This window comes from Lucilia cuprina, chromosome 5 (genome assembly GCF_022045245.1).
Source record: "Lucilia cuprina isolate Lc7/37 chromosome 5, ASM2204524v1, whole genome shotgun sequence".
Taxonomy (NCBI): domain Eukaryota; kingdom Metazoa; phylum Arthropoda; class Insecta; order Diptera; family Calliphoridae; genus Lucilia; species Lucilia cuprina.
The window spans coordinates 26,405,328-26,425,573 of record NC_060953.1 but is presented as its reverse complement, the minus strand read 5'-3'; the positions used below and the strand labels follow the sequence as shown (position 1 = coordinate 26,425,573).

The 20,246-nt window shown below is 28.3% G+C and overlaps 1 protein-coding gene across 5 annotated transcripts in view; it reads right to left on the bottom strand.

Annotated features, from left to right (window-relative positions):
• LOC124420391 overlaps nucleotides 1-20,246 on the bottom strand; it is a 95,604-nt gene that overhangs the window by 56,877 nt on the left and 18,481 nt on the right. Inside the window, exon 1 of one of the 5 annotated variants that reach the window (XM_046952997.1) lies at nucleotides 11,498-11,535. The exons of 3 other annotated variants lie outside the window; for them this stretch is intronic. In XM_046952997.1, the coding sequence (XP_046808953.1) occupies nucleotides 11,498-11,514 (17 nt within the window). In that variant the 5' untranslated portion in view covers nucleotides 11,515-11,535. Of the gene's footprint in view, nucleotides 1-2,918; nucleotides 2,975-11,497; nucleotides 11,536-20,246 lie in introns of those variants that run through there. One more of the 5 variants, XM_046952996.1, reaches the window with a different exon arrangement.

Genomic DNA, 20,246 nt, shown 5'->3' with positions numbered 1-20,246 from the left:
TGCAGATAGCTAAACAAAACATATGTTTTCGAAGTGAATTCTGAAAGTATTTGTAAAGTTTTAATAAACTTAGTGTTAAAAATCGCAACTTTCAACGACCGATAACATAAAAGTTTGACCTACCAACGCCGAACGGTTTGGGGGCTTTAATCTAACCTAGTACTTTAAGTTATCATGGGAATTTTTCACCCCCACAGACCAAGACCCACAATTTGTTGCATAGTGTTATTTGCAGTATGTATGCATGTCTGCATGTATGTATGTTTGTATGTATGTATGTATGTATGTATGTATGTATGTATGTATGTATGTATGTATGTTAGAGTGCTCCAAAAAACTAAGTTTCGAATTTTGCCCGTCCCCCCCCCTGTATAACTGTTCTACGGGTTATAAAAATAAGTCGTGCAAAAAATTAGGTCAATAGGAATACGTTAACTGGTGCCGCAACGGCTCTGAAGTTTGAAGATGCATTTACAAGGGGAAAATATGCATTTTTTAAGTTTTCACAAAAGTTTTGTCATTAAATAATTTGTTTTGTATTTTATTGTCAAAGAATCGTAATGTACACAGAATTAGCGTTACAAAAAGATAAAAAACACAAAAATTGGTTGAAAAATGTAAAAGTTGTGAAAAATTCCCCAGGCCATTATCGTGTCTCAGAGCACTTGAATTCGTAATGTGATAATAAATAAACATATTTTTGAAAATATTATATTAAAACAATTGTATTACTTAAAATACATCTGTAATTACTTGAATATGAGTTTTTGTCCTTATAGAATAACGTAAACCTGTTTTCAGCTAAAAATTTTGATATTTTTAACGGTCCACAGAATTCAAATTGCAGTACAGGCAAACTATAAGAGGTATTGACCTAATAATTTTACTGTTTTATTATCTAATCTGTTGTCCATAAATCCATATGAGTTCTCCCAAAAGTATTGAAATTTGTTTAACAAAGTTTCAAAAAAACTAAAATTTGAATTTTGAAACGACCATTAAAAATATCCAAATTTTCGACCATAGCTGAGAACAGGTTTACCTTATTCTATAAGGACAAAAACTCATATTCAAGTAATTACAGATGTATTTTAAGTAATACAATTGTTTTATTTTTGTGAAAACTGAAAAAATTGCATATTTTCCCCTTGTAAATGCATCTTTAAACTTCAGAGCCGTTGCGGCACCAGTTAACGTAATCCTATTGACCTAATTTTTGCACGACTTATTTTTATAACCCATAGAACAATTCTAAGGGCGGGGACGGCCTGTAGAATAATTTTTTTTCCTTCATACAAGCTTGGAGCACTCGTATGTATGTATGTTTGTTCCTTTAAATTTCTAAGAATTTGCTTCTAGTTTTATTACGTGTTTACCCATTTGACGTGTGCAAATGGAGTTGGAATACTTATAGTAAGCGTATGAATATACATATGTATATATTAAGAAAATGCATTTGTGTATGGCTGTATATATGCATGGATATGTATGTATTTTTTTGTCCTTTTGGATTTTTAAGAATTTGGTTGAGGTTGTGAGCGAAAAGTTGTCAGTGTTATTGTAAATGAAGTTATACAAATAATTTTTATAAAAGACATCATATATGTATGTACATATGTACTTTATTATCTCTTCTTTCTGGTGTGTAAATCTATTTTTTCATAACCTTTAAATTCATTTTTACACCAAATGCTCTTTCCACAGAAACCTCTGTTGATGGAACTGATAAAGCCACATCTAGCAAAAGTCCAATTTCAGGATCATATAACTTCTTCGTTTTCCAATATTCCAAAATATTTGTGTAAACTCTTTTTAATTTTTGTTTTGTTGTCTTATTCGCCTTGTAATTAGTTATTTCATTTTTGTCGATGTTCATCAATGTGCATATGGAAAAATATACAAATTTACATAAAAGATGAAGATTTCCTTTCTGACACTTTCTTAGAATTCATTTTTTGTGACCGTCATAAAATCTACGGCCACATATCCACACATAATTATTTCCTAGTAATTTTTTATTGCTACCATAAAACCTTTTTCTTGCAAATACAAATTTGCTGATTTTCCGCTCGAATTTAACTCGAATTCAACTCATGTTCACTCGCTCGCGATTTTAATTTTAAAACGAGCGATATTAATAAAATCGCGAGCGATGTTTTTACCTACTCTGCCTATAACTAAAAAAGTGCAGGACTTTAGTCGAAGACACGGGTCTTCTTATTATTGGTCTTTTATAAAATAGTGTTGTCCGTATATGTTTATTTTATTTCGTGTTGCACTGTGATTTTAGTATTAACTGTGATTTTAATATTAAATTCAGAATTTAAAAATTCGCAATTTTGTTGTATTCGCTCTAACATCTCTGTATGCTAATATTTTATTGTGGCTTTGTAATTATATGTAAATTAATTAATTATATGTAAAATTTAATTTTCCAATATTTAAGCTTTTCCGCAGTGATACCACATTTTGGAGATATACATCAAACGACTCGTAATTACAATGTCTACTTTTCTACTTTTCAAATTTTAACTTTGGGTGTTTATGGAACTACTCCCGACAACAAAATTTTATGAACGTATTCTTTAAAGTCTTGTAAATGAAAATTCGTCATCACTTAATTTTTAAAATATTACACAAAAGAAATATTTAATGCATAAAGTTGATTTCTTAAAATCTAAAACAAAAAAAGTATTTCAACAAAAACGCATATTTCAAAATTGGTCTCACAAGAGAGGCGAATGATTTCTTTGAGACATAAGGATCATCCAATTCTTTTCCCCAGCGTTTGATGAAACTAAAATTTAATTTATTATCAAGTAGTAACCCTAAACCAAGGGATACAACAACTTTATCATGATGATACCCATAAATCTACAAGAGTTCTGGACTTCGTCTGTAGAATGTCATTTGCTTACCGTTTTTTAAGTTCAGATCCATTCAATTTGTATTGAACCATTTGGTTGGAGTGGTTTAAGGAATAGCTTAACGTCATCGGAGTACATTAATATTTTGGAATTCTTAATACAAGAAGGAAAATTATTAATAAATATTAGGAATAATATTGGTAGTAGAAAATCCTTTTCTAAATCCCTGATGGAATGGAGATAGGACTATTGTAAATTGGTCTAAAAGGATTTCAGTGGCAATCTCCCTAAAGAATTTAAAAATAACACTTTGAGCAAAGGAATAATGTATAATTTTTTCCAAGAATCAGAAAAATAACCAATAAAATGTGATGAATTATTAATTGATATGTTGGAGTTTCGAAGTATACAACTAGGTACATCGTCGGAACTACATTTATTCAAAAATTGTATCTTTTGTATAGTTTTCAATACGGTGGATTAATGCAATTTTGGACAAATTAATTTGAAATTGGAATACGAAGTGGAAATGAAATGAGCAAACATATCATAAATCTCCGAATCTTAAGAGGATTCTATGTCATCAAGTTTCATCATTTAAATTCATGTTATGCAGACTTAAATTATTATATGGAAATATAAAAAATGGGATAATCAGCTTTTTAAAATTAAAGACTTTTTATTATTTTAGTCAGGTTTTGCGACAAATGGAATTTAATGGCTGCAGTAACTTCAAGCATTGGGTGATAAGAATCTTCTGGTATCGACAGTGAATATTAAAATCTCCTGGAACAATTACCATATCACCAGGCTTGGATAAATTTGAAACTAGATTTATTGCTGTGGTATGAAGTTCGTATATGTGAAAATTCGACACAGGTGGAGTGTACGAACAAGTGATAAGTAAATATATTTTTTAAAACCTACACTACTCTAGTGGAGAGGCTATATTGGGTTTGTGCTTATGATTGTAATGCCCATACAACTGGGCTTGTCGCAGTTTTAGAGGTAATGAAATTTGGCACATGGTTTTTTATGGTACTGTAAACGAAGTCTATTGAAAATAGTTAACATCGGTTCATATTTCACATAGCCCCCATACAACTAAACTTCAAAAATTTCTTGCTATGTTCGACTGTTTGTTTAAAAAAATGTCTATAAATATAATTTTAATATGTTGGGGTATTTTTTTTTGGAAAGAAAGAGAATACTTTAAAAGTTTCATACTATTCGTGAAATGGAAACAAGTTAAAATGTTTCAGGTTAATATTATATTTGCTTCTGGAGTCCTCTTGTCATTAAAATTGTCAAAAATTAAATAATAATTTTTGAAGCTTACTAACAGACAGTTAAAAATATATTTTATTTATTATTCTTAGAAATATTATAAGTTTTGGAGCATTTTCGCATTTATACCTACCATCATTAATTTTGTCATTCAGTTTAACCTTGTCCGTCTGTCTATTAAAAGCACGCCAATTTTACCTAAAATAATGTGAAGGAACCTTTAATTTTAAGGGCAGTGTCACACGTTCAATATTTATCATGATATTTGCTGTATTGTAATATGTATTGAACGTGTAGCATGTAATATTGATGGCTCGTGTTCCATATACCAGAAAACCACAATTTTCTGAAATCCAAAATTAGGAGCAATGCATATTTATAACGGATTACGCGATAAATATTGAACATGTAACATGCTTTGTGATATCAATCACGTTTTCTTTGTAAAATAAATAAAATAGAACAAATAACAATGAAATATTGTTTAAAGATTTGTTAAAAATTATAAAAGATATCTACTTTTATAAAAAATAATTACTTTTTTTTCTAAATTTGTGTTCCATATACCAGAAAACCACAATTTTCTGAAATCCAAAATTAGTAGCAATACATATTTATTACGGATTACGCGATAAATATTGAACATGTAACATGCTTTGCGATATCAATCACGTTTTCTTTGTAAAATAAATAAAATAGAACAAATAACAATGAAATATTGTTTAAAGATTTGTTAAAAATTATAAAAGATATCTACTTTTATAAAATAATTACTTTTTTTTTCTAAATTTGTGTTAATTCTGGATTTTCGTGCTTCCGTTTAATCAGAAACCGAAAATATTTCTGTTTCCACACTTTTATATTTAAAATCTAAATTTGATGTCATTTAATGAAACCTATTTATAATGACTTCTTGAATTCCCTTTTTATAATGACTTCTTGAAGAACCTATTTATAATGACTTTTTGAAGTCCCTATTTATAACGACTTCTTGAAGTCCCTATTTGTAATGACTCCCTATTTGTAAGCGAGCGATGAAGTACTTGCCTCCAATGACATCTCCGTGTTAAAATAATGACTTAAAATGCTAATTAAGAAGTAGTAAAAAGCAGTTTTTTAAGCTTTTTAACTCATTACTTTACAATGTATGTTTTCCTGGGTAGAAAAATATATATTTATATATGGATATGGATACCACTAAGTGATTAAATTCGCATTCAGTAAGAAGATTTTATTTTTAGTTTCATTAATTTAGCTTCCACATTATAGAATATTTAGAAAGTACTATTTGAAAAAAGTACTATAAAATAACTCTAATAGATTATAATTTAATCAAAAATAGCATGTTTCTGTGTTCAATATTTTATATAATTCAAAAAATATAATTTTAATGAGTGAAAAAGTACTAAAAGTCCGTTTTATTAGATTCTCATTCACTAAGCCCCCTACATTTTAAATTTTATTTTCAATATCTAAAATTTTAAAAAGTACCACGCGAAAAACGAAAAAATACAAAATTCTCTCTCAATAAATTCTCATTTAATAAGGGCCGATTAACAATTATAAAGAATCTAAAAGGTAGCATTTGAAGAATAGAAAAGTACTTCTATTCTTACAGAATATTATTCAGTCAAGGTCATGTATGTTAAAATTAATGTTCTCAGGTTGAAAATTTTAGAAAATTAAAAATGTACCATTTATGAGATAAAAAGTACTAAAAAGAATCTTATTCAATGAGGACGATGTATGTTTAATAATCATATTTTTACCTTTTCACATAGAAATATACTTTTTAGAGAATTAAGTTTACAAAATATTCCGTATTTAAATCTATATATCACAGATAAAACTCAAACGATTCAAATCTGCATTCATTTGTTCCAGAAAAATAGTGCTTTCAAAAAGGACCAAACAATTTACTCGAATTTGGTTTTTATGTAGGCATTAGTACTCGTATTCCCAAATAATATACCAACAGCTTATTTTGTGTGAGTAAATAAACTTATTTTTCAAATTTAAAAAAAAAAAATGGCTCAATGTGTTTAAATCAAATTAAATTTCCCGTTTTTTCCCTTATTGGTACTTTATTTTCCCAGTGAAATGGAAAAAATTTACTACAATAAATATTTCAGAGCTAGTCCTTAATTTAATAGGAATAATTCAATAAACCGAAAAAGTTTTATTAATGTGCTAAATAAAAGTACCATAAATACAGTTTTCTCTCTTTTACTGGACTGAATTTTAAAAAAGTACGAAACAGGTGTCTTATAATTTTGGGAGATGAGAAGCCGGTTCAAACTAGAAAACTTTTTTTGGGAAACTTTTGATTTTGCATGAGAGAGAAAGAGAAGGAATATCATTCATCTCTCTCACGGTACGGAGTTTCCCGTACTCGGAAACTTGTTTTGTTTTGTTATTCTTCTCATTCGTACAACAAAAAACCAATGCAATTAATACGTAGTTTCTGAAATAAAAGTTTCTATGTGTGGACATTTAGGAAACTTTAAAAGAGAATTAAGAAAAAGTTTCTCTACGAAAGTTTCCTAGTGTGGAGCGGCACTTACCGAAATATTTAAAAAAATGTATTATGTTAATTAGTTTAAATGTTATAAGGGCCAAAAAGGTACCAAAATCCCCTTTGTTTAACATTTTTACCCCTTAAAAGTACGAATTTCAAAAAAGTACCAGACACCCATTTGCTAATTTTAAGAGTAGATACAGTGCATTTATAATTTTTCTTGTATCACTAATATTGTGTAAGATAATTAAGAAAACCTGTTTTATCCGTTTTTTCTCCTTTTTACCGTAAATGTACAAATTTCCAAAAATCCCTCCTTAGAGGATCTACATAACCAAAAACACATCTTCTGTCAAAATTTCATGATTCTAGGTTCATCCGTTTGGGCTGTGCGATGATGAATCAGTCAGTCAGTAACGCTACTCTTTTATATACATATATAGATTAAAAAAATGTCAAATAGAAAAAAAAGTATATAATTAAAACAAAATTGTTTTTGAAGTCAATTCATAAAGTATTTGTAATGTTTCAATAAATGAAGATTTCGTGGCTCTTTTAAAACCCATGTTTTGTAAACTGTAAATTTTGGCTCTTCCGATTCAAAAGTTTGCCGACCCCTGGTCTAGGGTGTTCATTTAATAAACTGGGGGTTCGTTGTTCGAGCCCTGCTGGATACCTTTTCTTTTTTTTAAATGATATTAATTAATATGTTATGCTGGGTATGTGCCTGAGAAAATTATCACTTTCTTGAAAAATGAAACCATGGACCCAAATCTTTGGGGCCTATAACTAAAAAAGTGCATGACTTTGGGCAAAACTGGAAGACACGGGTCTTCTTATCTTTTCATTTATCTTTCATCATATAGTGGTGTCCGTATATGTTTATTCATCCATGACTTAAAAATTACACACAGTGTGTTATAAACCAAATAAAAATTATGTATATCAATTAACTTATTTTATTAATTTATTGTTATATTCCACATGCTGACATAAAAATAAGAGTCAAACAAAAACATATATAAAAGTCAAACAAAAACATATATAAAAGTCAAACAAAAACATATATATAATTTACTGAAACTTAAATTTATTTCAATAAAGTGTTTGTAAGAAAATATTTCCTTCTGTGTGAATATCAAACAAATTCGTTATAAAACCAAACAAACCAACCCTCATCGAGAGTATTGAACAAATATCTCATAAGCTTCACAGACATTATGCATATGTTATAGAAAAGAAGGAAAAATATTTCATAATTTTTTAAAAGTTTTTGAGCTTTAAACAATATAGCGGCATATAGAGCAGAAGATAATAAAGTTCATGAAGAACTTGGTTTTGCATTTTTTTGAGATACGAATATATTAAACATTATTATGAACTTAAAAGTCCTATTTTGCGGGTTTAGTTGTATGGGGGCTATGTTAATATTAAACCTAGGAACATGAAATTAAGTATGCCCGGCTTAACTGAGGACCCATTAATTGATACTTTTCTTTCTACAAAAGGTACTTTTTGAATTTTCTGTAATATTAAACCTAGGAACATGAAATTAATTATGTAGACACCGGATTTGGTGAGAACACATAAAAGGGTACTTTTTTGGTACATGTTCGTTCTACAAAAGGTACTTTTTGAATTTTCTATAGTATTGAACTTAGAAACAATAAATTAAGCCTGGATTAGTTGATAAACCATAAAAGGGGACTTTTTGGTATCTTTTCGTTATACTTTTTCAAATTTTCTATAATATTGATTTAGCATGTTGAGCTCGGATTAGGTAAAGAACATATATTAACGCAACATGGATAAGGGTGTATAAAATTCGGCACAGCCGATTATAAATTCTTTCATTTTGTGATGAATAATGTGTTGTTGATTAGTAAAAAAATTTATGCAATTGTTTCAGAAGACATTCTATTTCCTAAATCAGTTTTGGAATTTTTCAAGTTACTAAAAATTCTTTCAGCAGAGGCATTTGAAAAAGGTAATATTAAAATAAACTGAATTACTTTTTGTAGATTGGGAAACAAACATTCTTCTAAAGAATTTTTAAATTTAAAAATATTAGGCCAGTTTAGGCTTGCATTAAGTTAAAATTTTTCAAAGTCTAATAGAGCATGCTGTCGCCATTCATTATCAAGTTGTTGTAAATCTGTGTCGAATGACGGAAATCTTTTTTTTAATAGGGATAATGTCTTTGGTTAAAAAGATTGAGCAACTTTTGGATTAACAATATCTACAGTAGAATAAATTTGATCACTAAAATCAAATCTTGATTTTATTTGACGAATTGCCTCCAAGTAAAATTCTCTACAATCTTGAAAAATGATTGTTTTTTCTGATGCAGATATCTGAGTTAATGATTCATATGCAGCAACTCCAATATAAATATCATTTATGTTTGAAAATAGGTTTTCATCTGATTCGTTGATTTGCCATACGCTTTTTGACTTCATTTTATATAGAATTGGCTTTTCTGATTGAAAAATGACATTAAAAGAAACTAGAAAACCTAAAGCATATGACAATCATTTCAGATTTATTTAGCCAATCATATTGGAGTCTGAAGCTATTCCTTCCAATCATCCCTAAAATAAATTATTATTTAACTAGATCTAAAAAACAATGTAACTTTTACACACTTGAAACAAAATTACCACTAGAAATTAGTTTGAGTTAAATTTGATTATTTAGAAATTTTCTTATTTCTAGTTTCGTTATTGTTTAATATAAAAATATGTATATGTACCGTTTACAACCGGCTTTCAACAAACTTCAAAAAATCGCACATATTAGAAAAGGACGGACACTTTTTGCTTAAAGGCCCAAATAGACTATACAAGCGGTTTGACAAACACCCCTTTTTTATTTTAACACACACTACACAAACATTGCTAGCACAAACACCGATTTTTCACGTTTTTGCAGACTTGCAAAGATACAGATGTAAATTTTTATTCGAAACATAAATGGATTGACAAAAATTCAATATGTTTGTGTAAAAATCAAATTTTTTTTGTTTTTTGATCAAACAAACCGCAAGCATTTGTGCAAACACGAAACACCCTCATACACTACACAAGATATATAAATTATAAGGTAGTGTTATCAGAACAGCTGATCGTTTTTTGCTACTATTTTCGCCGTGGTGTAGAATTAATGTCAAACTTTGTTTACATTTTGTAAATGTCAAACTTTGTTTTCATTTTGTTAATGTCAAATTTGTGATTAAAGACAAAATTTATTCGTTTATGTTTTAAAACCAATAATAATACTACACGAAATTAGTTTTATTTTTAAAAACATCAAATTAAATTACAAACAGATTCAAATTTATAAACATTTTTTGTTTAACAAAAATTCGCTTTGATTTATTTGTCAGTTGTTTTTGACATTTTTCCCTGACAGCCAATTCGCCTTCAAGTGCAGGCACAATGTCAAACTACATATAAAAAAAACATAACCAATTCTCTCGGTATTCTGAATTCGCCGATGACTCTACCTTATAAAATTAATATACCTTGTACACTACACAACAGGCTTGCACAAACGTAATATACTGGTAAGTTTGTCAAGCCACTTGTGTAGTCTATTTAGTTCTTAAGTGTTTCAAAGGGAAAATAAATGTCTATGTATGTGTGTGGATTGTTTTGTTTTAATAAAAAACACCGACTTATTATTCAAACAAGTGTGCAAACTTTTGCATATGCAAGAAAAGGACAGATATGTACGTGTTGTAAAGCGAAAATAAATGACAACCAAAACCAGTGTTAGAAAGGACAAATTTGATTTAAAATAAGTAATACTTATGTAAATACAATGAGATTTTAAATTACACATAATTTACACATGAGATCAATTACACATGGGCTACACATGGAAATTTAAATTACACACAATATGTGTAATTACACATGAAGTGGCAACACTGCTAATAATAAAATTGTCGACCACACCCCATATAAATTCCTCTTAAAGAAATTACTAAGCTGAAAACAGGCTTATAATTACCAGCATAGTGGTAAAATTTGTCATATACAAGTTTATATCTGTACCAAATTTAAAACCATATATCTATAAAAGGTTTAAATGTGATTTATTTTTTATAATAATTCATTGTTCCGATAAATTGCTTAAATTATGGATGAAAATCGAATTTTCTTAAAGAGGCTTTATATGGGGGCTAGGGGCAAATATGAACAAAGCTCGATAAAGTTTTGTGAATATATTTATATAATATTTATTTGTGCTGAATATCGGGGCAAATATTTGTTTTTATAAGTTAATTTTGGACATTCAAGAAGGACACTTTGTATGGGTCAAATGGGGACCGATCTTTCTGAAATTAGACAAGGTCATCAAGGCTTGTATAAAACTTAGTTGTGCCGCTTTTATCGTACAGGTATATTTAACATAATTATGAGCTCAGAAGCCTTTTTCGGGGGTTCTGTTGTATGGGTCCATAACACGCTTTCTGTTCTCTTATTTATAGCCCACATTTTATGTTAAAAATGTATCAATCTTAAATAGAGCACTGTCATTAAAACGTGCAATATTTATAAATATTACATTTTTTGGCACCTTTTTATAAAAAGCGTGCAAACAATATAAAATTCTTTAAAAAAAGATTAAAATTTTCAAATAGACCAAGTTTTTAGTATTAAACTGTATCCAAACTCTCCACATTATTAAAAATATGTTTTAATTAAAAAAACACTAAAATTTTGGAAAGTATGAATTACATCTTATCTCTGATACGATACCCCATTAGTTTATAGGGAACTTTTCAATTAATACTTTAAAGAATTAAACATTTACTTACAATATTAACTTGTACATGGAACAAATTCAATAGGAGTGATAGCTTCACAACATGTTGTTTAAAGTTCCAAAAATGACTCTAGATTTTCATTTGTTGGTTAGCTTTTTACCTAACTCTTCCAACTTGCTTTTAAACTTTGATAATTTTCCATAGTACAAAGTTTTATATTTTAAATTTATTAATTGAATTTCTAGAGATCCAATACCAGTTCCAAATGACACAATCCGGATTTAAAATGAAATGAGCGAAAAGCTAATTGTGTTGCTTTCTTTCTCATTCAAAAAGTATTTGTTTTTATTTTGCTCATGTACAGAACGATTAAAAAAAGTTACAATGTTGTGTACGCATATATATACATATATATTAGTTGCGTTGCTCATTAATTAAATCGGAATGATTTTATAATATATATTTTTTTGTAATAAATAAAATGTGTGTATGAAACTAAAGAGCCACAGCTCCACATCCAAAGAGCCACGCTTGGCTCGCGAGCCATAGTTTGGCGAACCCTGCCCTAGACGATTGGGCCACAACAAAACCAAATTGATATGTTATTTGTCATTTTTATACCCTTCACTTTCGTGAGAAGGGTATATATAAATTTGTCATTCCGTTTGTAATTTCTATAATATAATTTTCCGACCCTATAAAGTATATATATTCTTGATCCTTATAGATAGTCGATTAAGCCATGTCCATCTGTCTGTCTGTCTGTCTGTTGAAATCAGTTTTTAGAGGACCCCAGATATCGGCGATGTCTAAATCTTCAATAATTCTATTAGACATGCTTTCGAGAAGATCGCTATTTAAAATCAGCAAAATCGGTCGGTAAATAACGGAGATATGAGCAAAAATCCGAGACAACCTCTGAAAATTTCATCAAAAAATTGTTAAAAAAGCAACAAAAACACTGTACATAGAAAAAGATGTACACGTGTGTGTGTAGATGTATTTGGTTTTATTCAGCTGTGTATTTTTTTGTATGTTTGGAATTCAAACATACAAAGTATACACAGCAAAAAAATATGATTTGCATTTTTTGTTAAAATAAAATATTTTTCCCTTTTGTTTTGCAAATATATTTTTCTATGAATAGAAAAAAGTATTTAAAACGTTTTCAATTATATGAGAGTAGATTGTGTGTTATTGTACAATAATTTTTATGCGAATAATGTAAGTTTGAAATTTAAAACTAACACAAATTTTTTCCAAGTGCTTTTTAAAACAATTTTTTTTACGATAAACAAAAACAAAATCTACGTCTCGTCAATGTTTACCAGCAATGAATCAGAGGTCGAAGTCGACCGGCCTCGAGTCGGAGCTTAGCCGCCGCTGAACTATATTTAGTTGCTTGAGCCGCCGCCGAAACATTCGGCTTAAATCGACTCAAATATTTTTAATGTTTTTATTAACTAGACTGTAAGATCAATTATGTTTAAAATACACTATGGTGAAGGGTATATAAGATTCGCACAGCCGAATATAGCACTCTTACTTGTTTTTATTTAAGAAAGTACCAAAGTATTAAAAATAATAATAATAATAATAATTCTTTGCCATTTTTATGTTTAGATTTTGTATTCATGCTCAAACAGATAGTGCAAAAAACAAAATACATAATAAATTTTGTTATTGTACTCTTATTTATAAAAACAAGGCAGCTAGAGCAGCAGTGTGTTGTTATTGGATAAAAACATGTGTAGCCTGGCTTAAGTTAGAAGCTATAAAAGAGAACTTTTTGGTACTTTTTCGTTCTGCAAAAGGTATTTTTTGAGTTTTCTATAATATTGAACCTAGAAATATGAAATTAAGTATGTAGAGTCGGAATTAGGTGAGAACCGGAAAAGGGGAACTTATTGGTACTTTTTTGTTTTTTTAAAGGTACTTTTGGAATTTTCTACAATATTGAACCTAGAAATATGAAATTAAGTATGTAGAGCTTAAATTAGGTGAGAACCCATAAAGGGGAACTTTTTGGTACTTTTTCGTTTTTCAAAAGGTATTTTTTGAGTTTTCTATAATGATGAACCCAGAAACATGCAACACAAAACAATGGGAATTTTTTGGTACTTTTTCGTTCTGCAAAAAGTACTTTTTGAATTTTCTATAATATTGAACATAGAAACATGAAATTTAGTATATAGAGTCAGAATTAGGTGAGAACTTGAAAAATTTAACTTATTTGTATTTTTTTTCGTTTTTAAATTTTCTGTAATATTAAATCTAGAATCATGAAATTAAGTATATTGAGCCCGAAATAAGTGATGTAAAAGATCAACTACAAAAATGTACCTAAACAAATTTCTAGAAGTGAAAAGTATACTTAAAATTTTTTAATTTCATTTGTTTTTCTTTACTAATACCACTAAAACAATGCGTTTCAATGAACTAAATACTGGAAAAAATAAAAAAACAATTTTTTGAAACGGTCCTAAGTTTCCTACCTTCGATTGAAAATCTTGATCTCAGTGCAATATGTTAAAACATTTTTATTGCCAAGAAATCGACAAAAAGGATTTTGTAAATACAGTTAATTACTGGAGGATCTAGCAGACAACATTTTCGGTGAAAGGAAATTGTATGACAGTAGAGCCAGTGAAGAAGAATTTGATGAATTTTAATTAATTTATTTTAGCACAAATATCTATAAAGTGTTAAAAAGTGCACTAAATACGGTAATTGTCAGAAAATTTTAATATATTTCATAGTAAATCTAAAAGAAAAATTCTCAATAATAATTGACTCTAATTTTTATTTAGGAAAGTACCAAAGTATTAAAAATAATAATAATAATTGCTTTTAAAATAGTTTTTATTTATTGGTATTTATACTTTTTCGTTTTTCATATATTTTTTTGTTCATAAATAAAATTCGAAAAAACAGGTAAAAGTTAAATATATATTTTCTAATTAAAAATAGAGATTGTGGTAAATGGGAAAAATTAGAAAAAATATTAATATACAAATTTTGGTGCATTTGTTGTTGCATTTTATTATTTTTCATCAGAATTTGCATGTCAATAAAGTATTTTGCATATTGAGAATTCCTGTTAATTTCATTGGGTTTTCAAATTATTTTTAATTATTTTTGGAATTTATAGTTTTATTGTTAAAAGGAAGAGTGTTAAGTATTTTCCAATTGCGATTTGCAAAAATCATATCCTCATTGGGTGAAAATGTGATGTTAATTGCCTTAAAATGTTTAAAGGATAATAATGATGTAATTTCGATATAAAAAATTAGTTTAGATTTCTAGAACAAGTGTAAATCAATAAAATATAATTATGAAATATTTAATCAAAAACATTAAAGAATATAAAATACAGTAATAGATGAAGTAATCCAAAGAATTATTAGAAAAAACGCACAGAGTGCGCTTTCAAAATCTTTAACTGCCAAAGGGAGGAGACTTGTATCCAATGAAAACTATTGGACTCCTGATTTATCTCTTTCAAAATCTATATACGAACTAGGGGGAACACTATGTTTTAAATTTAGACCTCTAAACAGACCTTAGGTTGCTTGGAATCAATGCAAAGTGAACTGTCGTGTAGTACAGGAAAAATACCTAATTTAGATATTTTTAAATAGAGGTGGTTATCATACCGTAACGTCAACAAAAGCAATATTTTTTTTACCTAATACATACACTTATATATATTTAGAACCTAAATTCAAGGATAACTATCCAGATCCAAATACGCCTACTGTATCTTATTCATAAAATAAAGAATTTAAAATATGAGGTTGAAAATCAAGATTTTAGCATTTAGTAGTTCTATAGTGGTACATGGTGATGTCCCCATACTTAGAGTGGCTAGGATGGTACGTACTCCCCAAATAGATGGAGTTTCCGTAATGTAGTTTTTGTTTATCAATACAAAATGACCAAAAACCAGGATTATTTTTGTTATAATATATAGATTTACACCTCACAAAACATTTTTTCTTGGTCCAAATCCATTAATTATCTAATATATCATGTATCCAATTCAAAATTACTTATTATTGTCGAAATTTAATGAAAGAAACGATAGATTTCATGTTAAGTCAAATATTGATAAATTCTGATAGGTATATAGGATAATAAATCGGTTAAGAAATGTCCAAATTTAGTCGTTCCACTACTAAAATATCTAAAAAATGTTATTCTAATATATAGGAGTAATAAAAATATTAAATTTTATAAAATAATGCAGCAATATTAAAAATATGAATATGAATATGAAAATATGAAAAATATGAAAACCTAAAAAAAAGCAAAATACTTTATTGACTCCAAAAAATTAACAATACGTTCACATTTTATATCAAAAATCTCTTTAATAATATAACAATTTTACATTTTATGGTAGAAAATTAAAATATAAGATATTCTTTAAAAAAATACAACAAAAAATTGCTTTATTTTGCTAAAAATAATTGTTCAGATAAAGTTCTTTCATAAAATTAATAAAATTTTACATAGCTAAATTACTTAATTGATTCACTGTATATATAAAAAACGATTATCGTTAATTTCAAAGCAGCCATTTGGGCGGCACCCTACACCACACTATTGGGAACGGTATTTTGATTTTGTCTTAAAGTTTGTAACACACTTGCGTCGATGTAATATGAGATCTGTCCCCAAATTAGTCTATTGGATTTTGTAAGCGTAACACGCTATACTATAATAGGCTCTTTTTAAAATTCCACTCAACAAATTGTATATAAATATGTGAAAATTTCACTATATATTGTGATATTGAGCGTACATTCATCAATTAAGCAAACATCAATCTCTTGAATATAACTTCAATATTAAAAACTATTATATAACTTATTGCAACTTACTCGCAATGTGGTAGGTATGATGTATTCGGATACTTTTTGTACTTTCATATTTTTGTTATTTTATGTAAACAAAAATAACAAGTATGAATGTATAGTCGGGCGTAGCCGACCATATGATACCCTACACCTGTCAGTATGTATGTTAAAAATGGGAATTATTCAAAAAAATAAAGCATTTGGTTTGTTTTTTTAACTTTATTTCGGAGAATTTTTACTTTTATTTTGGCAAAAAAAATAATTTTTTTACAAAGGGGAGTAGGGCAAAATATGCCCTATTCTTAAAAATGTTGGTAGGGGGAGTTACGTCTTCTTCAATATTATTTATGTAGAATTTAAAAGTGTTATTAGTGTTTGTAAGTGAATTTTGACCTTTAAGTCATTTTCTGAAGGGGAGTTTGTATGGGGGATAGGAAGCCCATATAAAGCCCGATTATTACAAAAATCGGTAGTGTCATTTAAAGTTCTATAAAACTAAGTTTTGTCGACTTTTGTTAACATAATAGATCATTTAAATTAATTATAAGCCAAAAGGCCCTATTTGGGGGGTACGTTTGTATGGGGGCTAGTCGAAATAATGGACCGATTTTAACCATTTTCAATAGCCTTTGTCCTTGGGCCAAAAGAAGCGAGTGTGCCAAATTTCATCTAATTATCTTCAAAATTGCGGCCTGTACCTTGCGCACAAAGTTTACATGGACAGCCCCGGCCAGCCAGACGGACATAGCTTAATCGACTCAGAAAATGATTCTAAGCCGATTGGTATACTTTAAGGAGGGTATAGGACGAATATTTTTCTATGTTACAAACATCAGCACAATCATTAGTAAAAAAATTTATGCAATTGTTTCAGAAGACATTCTATTTCCTAAATCAGTTTTGGAATTTTTCAAGTTACTAAAAATTCTTTCAGCAGAGGCATTTGAAAAAAGTAATATTAAAATAAACTGAATTACTTTTTGTAGATTGGGAAACAAACATTCTTCTAAAGAATTTTTTAATTTAAAAACATTAGGCCAGTTTAGGCTTGCATTAAGTTAAAATTTTTTAAAGTCTAATAGATCATGCTGTCGCCATTCATTATCAAGTTGTTGTAAATCTGTCTCGAATGACGGAAATCTTTTTTTAATAGGGATAATGTCTTTGGTTCAAAAGATTGAGCAACTTTTGGATTAACAATATCTACAATAGAATAAATTTGATCACTAAAATCAAATATTGATTTTATTTGACGAATTGCCTCCAAGTAAAATTCTCTACAATCTTGAAAAATGATTGTTTTTTCTGATGCAGATATCTGTGTTAATGATTCATATGAAGCAACTCCAATATAAATATCATTTATGTTTGAAAATAGGTTTTCATCTGATTCGTTGATTTGCCATACGCTTTTTGACTTCAAAACATCCATTTTTATGTAATTTGTAATATATTAAAAACATCACTTTTCATTTTATATAGAATTGGCTTTTCTGATTGAAAAATGACATTAAAAGAAACTAGAATACCTAAAGCATATGACAATCATTTCAGATTTATTTAGCCAATCAGATTGGAATCTGAAGCTATTCCTTCCAGTCATCCCTAAAATAAATTATTATTTAACTAGATCTAAAAAACAATGTAACTTTTACACACTTGAAACAAAATTAGTTTGAGTTAAATTTGATTATTTAGAAATTTTCTTATTTCTAGTTTCGTTATTGTTTACAACCGGCTTTCAACAAACTTCAAAAAATCGCACATATTAGAAAAGGACGGACACTTTTTGCTTAAAGGCCCAAATAGACTATACAAGCGGTTTGACAAACATCCCTTTTTTATTTCAACACACACTACACAAACATTGCTAGCACAAACACCGATTTTTCACGTTTTTGCAGACTTGCAAAGATACAGATGTAAATTTTTCTTCGAAACATAAATTTTGTAAAAAAAATTGGTTATTTATGAATATAAACAATACAAATGGATTGACAAAAATTCAATATGTTTGTGTAAAAATCAAAATTTTTTGTTTTTTGATCAAACAAACCGCAAGCATTTGTGCAAACACGAAACACCCTCATACACTACACAACAGGCTTGCACAAGCGTAATATACTGGTAAGTTTGTCAAGCCACTTGTGTAGTCTATTTGGTCCTTAAGTGTTTCAAAGGGAAAATAAATGTGTGTGGATCGTTTTGTTTTAATAAAAAACACCGACTTATTATTCAAACAAGTGTACAAACTGTTGCATATGCAAGAAAAGGACAGATATGAACGTGTTGTAAAGCGAAAACCAGTGTTTGAAAGGACAAATTTGATATAAAATAAGTAATACTTATGTAAATACAATGAGATTTTAAATTACACATAATTTACACATGAGATCAATTACACATAGGCTACACATGGAAATTTAAATTACACACAATATGTGTAATTACACATGAAGTGGCAACACTGCTAATAATAAAATTGTCGACCACACCCCATATAAATTCCTCTTAAAGAAATTACTAAGCTGAAAACAGGTTTATAATTACCAGCATAGTGGTAAAATTTGACATATACAAGTTTATATCTGTACCAAAGAATAAATAAGAAATGAAACTGTTGTCAAAAGTACCTAAGTCTACTGTCATCCGGTACCTAACTCTAAGAATGAATTAGTAGAATTCTTAAGTCAGCATAGTTGCAAAAAATAGTATTGAAAAATATTGAAAAAAAATATTACATTTCAATTTATACTTTGAAAGGTTTCTTAAGATATTTTGCACATATTTTATCTATAAACATTTTATAAACACGTCTATTTGTTTTTTAATCTATAATATTGAAAAATAAATTATTTATTTGAAATATCTTTTTCGTTTACCATACGAAAATTTACAACATTGTTTTTTTTAGTTTTAATTTCAAACAACAAAAATTTAATGTCAAAAAACAAAAAATATTTTTTTTTTTCGTTTGTAAAAATTATATTATTTTCGGGCTATTAAGTGTGTTTAAATTGTGCAAAAAAATTATAAAATATAATGTTAAGTGATCAACAATATTTCAAAGTGCTATTATCCTCAAATTTTCGCGAAAAAGTTTAGAAGTTTTGGGAGAGAATACAATTTTGACGTATGTGTTGGATTTACACAGCACTCGTCTGTGAGAAGAGCGTAATGTTATTGTTGTAAAAAAATGACAGCGTTTCACTTCTTGTTTATTCTTTGATCTGTACCAAAGTTAATATATGTATCTATAAAAGGTTTAAATGTGATTTATTTTTTATAATAATTCATTGTTCCGATAAATTGCTTAAATTATGGATGAAAATCGAATTTTCTAAAAGAGGCTTTATATGGGGGCTAGGGGCAAATATGAACAAAGCCCGATAAAGTTTTGTGAATATATTTTTGTATGGGTCAAATGGGGACCGATCTTTCTGAAATTAGACAAGGTCATCAAGGCTTGTATAAAACTTAGTTGTGCCGCTTTTATCGTACAGGTATATTTAACATAATTATGAGCTCAGAAGCCTTTTTCGGGGGTTCTGTTGTATGGGTGAAATAATGGACCGATTTTAATTCACTAAATCGACTCAGAAACGATTCTAAGTCGATTGGAATTAAAGTATTCGGCATGGGACATATATTTTTGTATGTTACAAACATCAGCACAAACCCAATATACCATCCCCACTAAATTGCTGTAGGGTATAAAAATATTTATTGGATGCAAAATCTCATTACCAAATATTGTAAGGCTGGGTCCATAACACGCTTTCTATTATAAATATTACATTTTTTGGCACCTTTTTATAGAAAGCGTGCACACAATATAAAATTCTTTAAAAAAAGATTAAAATTTTCAAATAGACCAAGTTTTTAGTATTAAACTGTATCCAAACTCTCCACATTATTAAAAATATGTTTTAATTAAA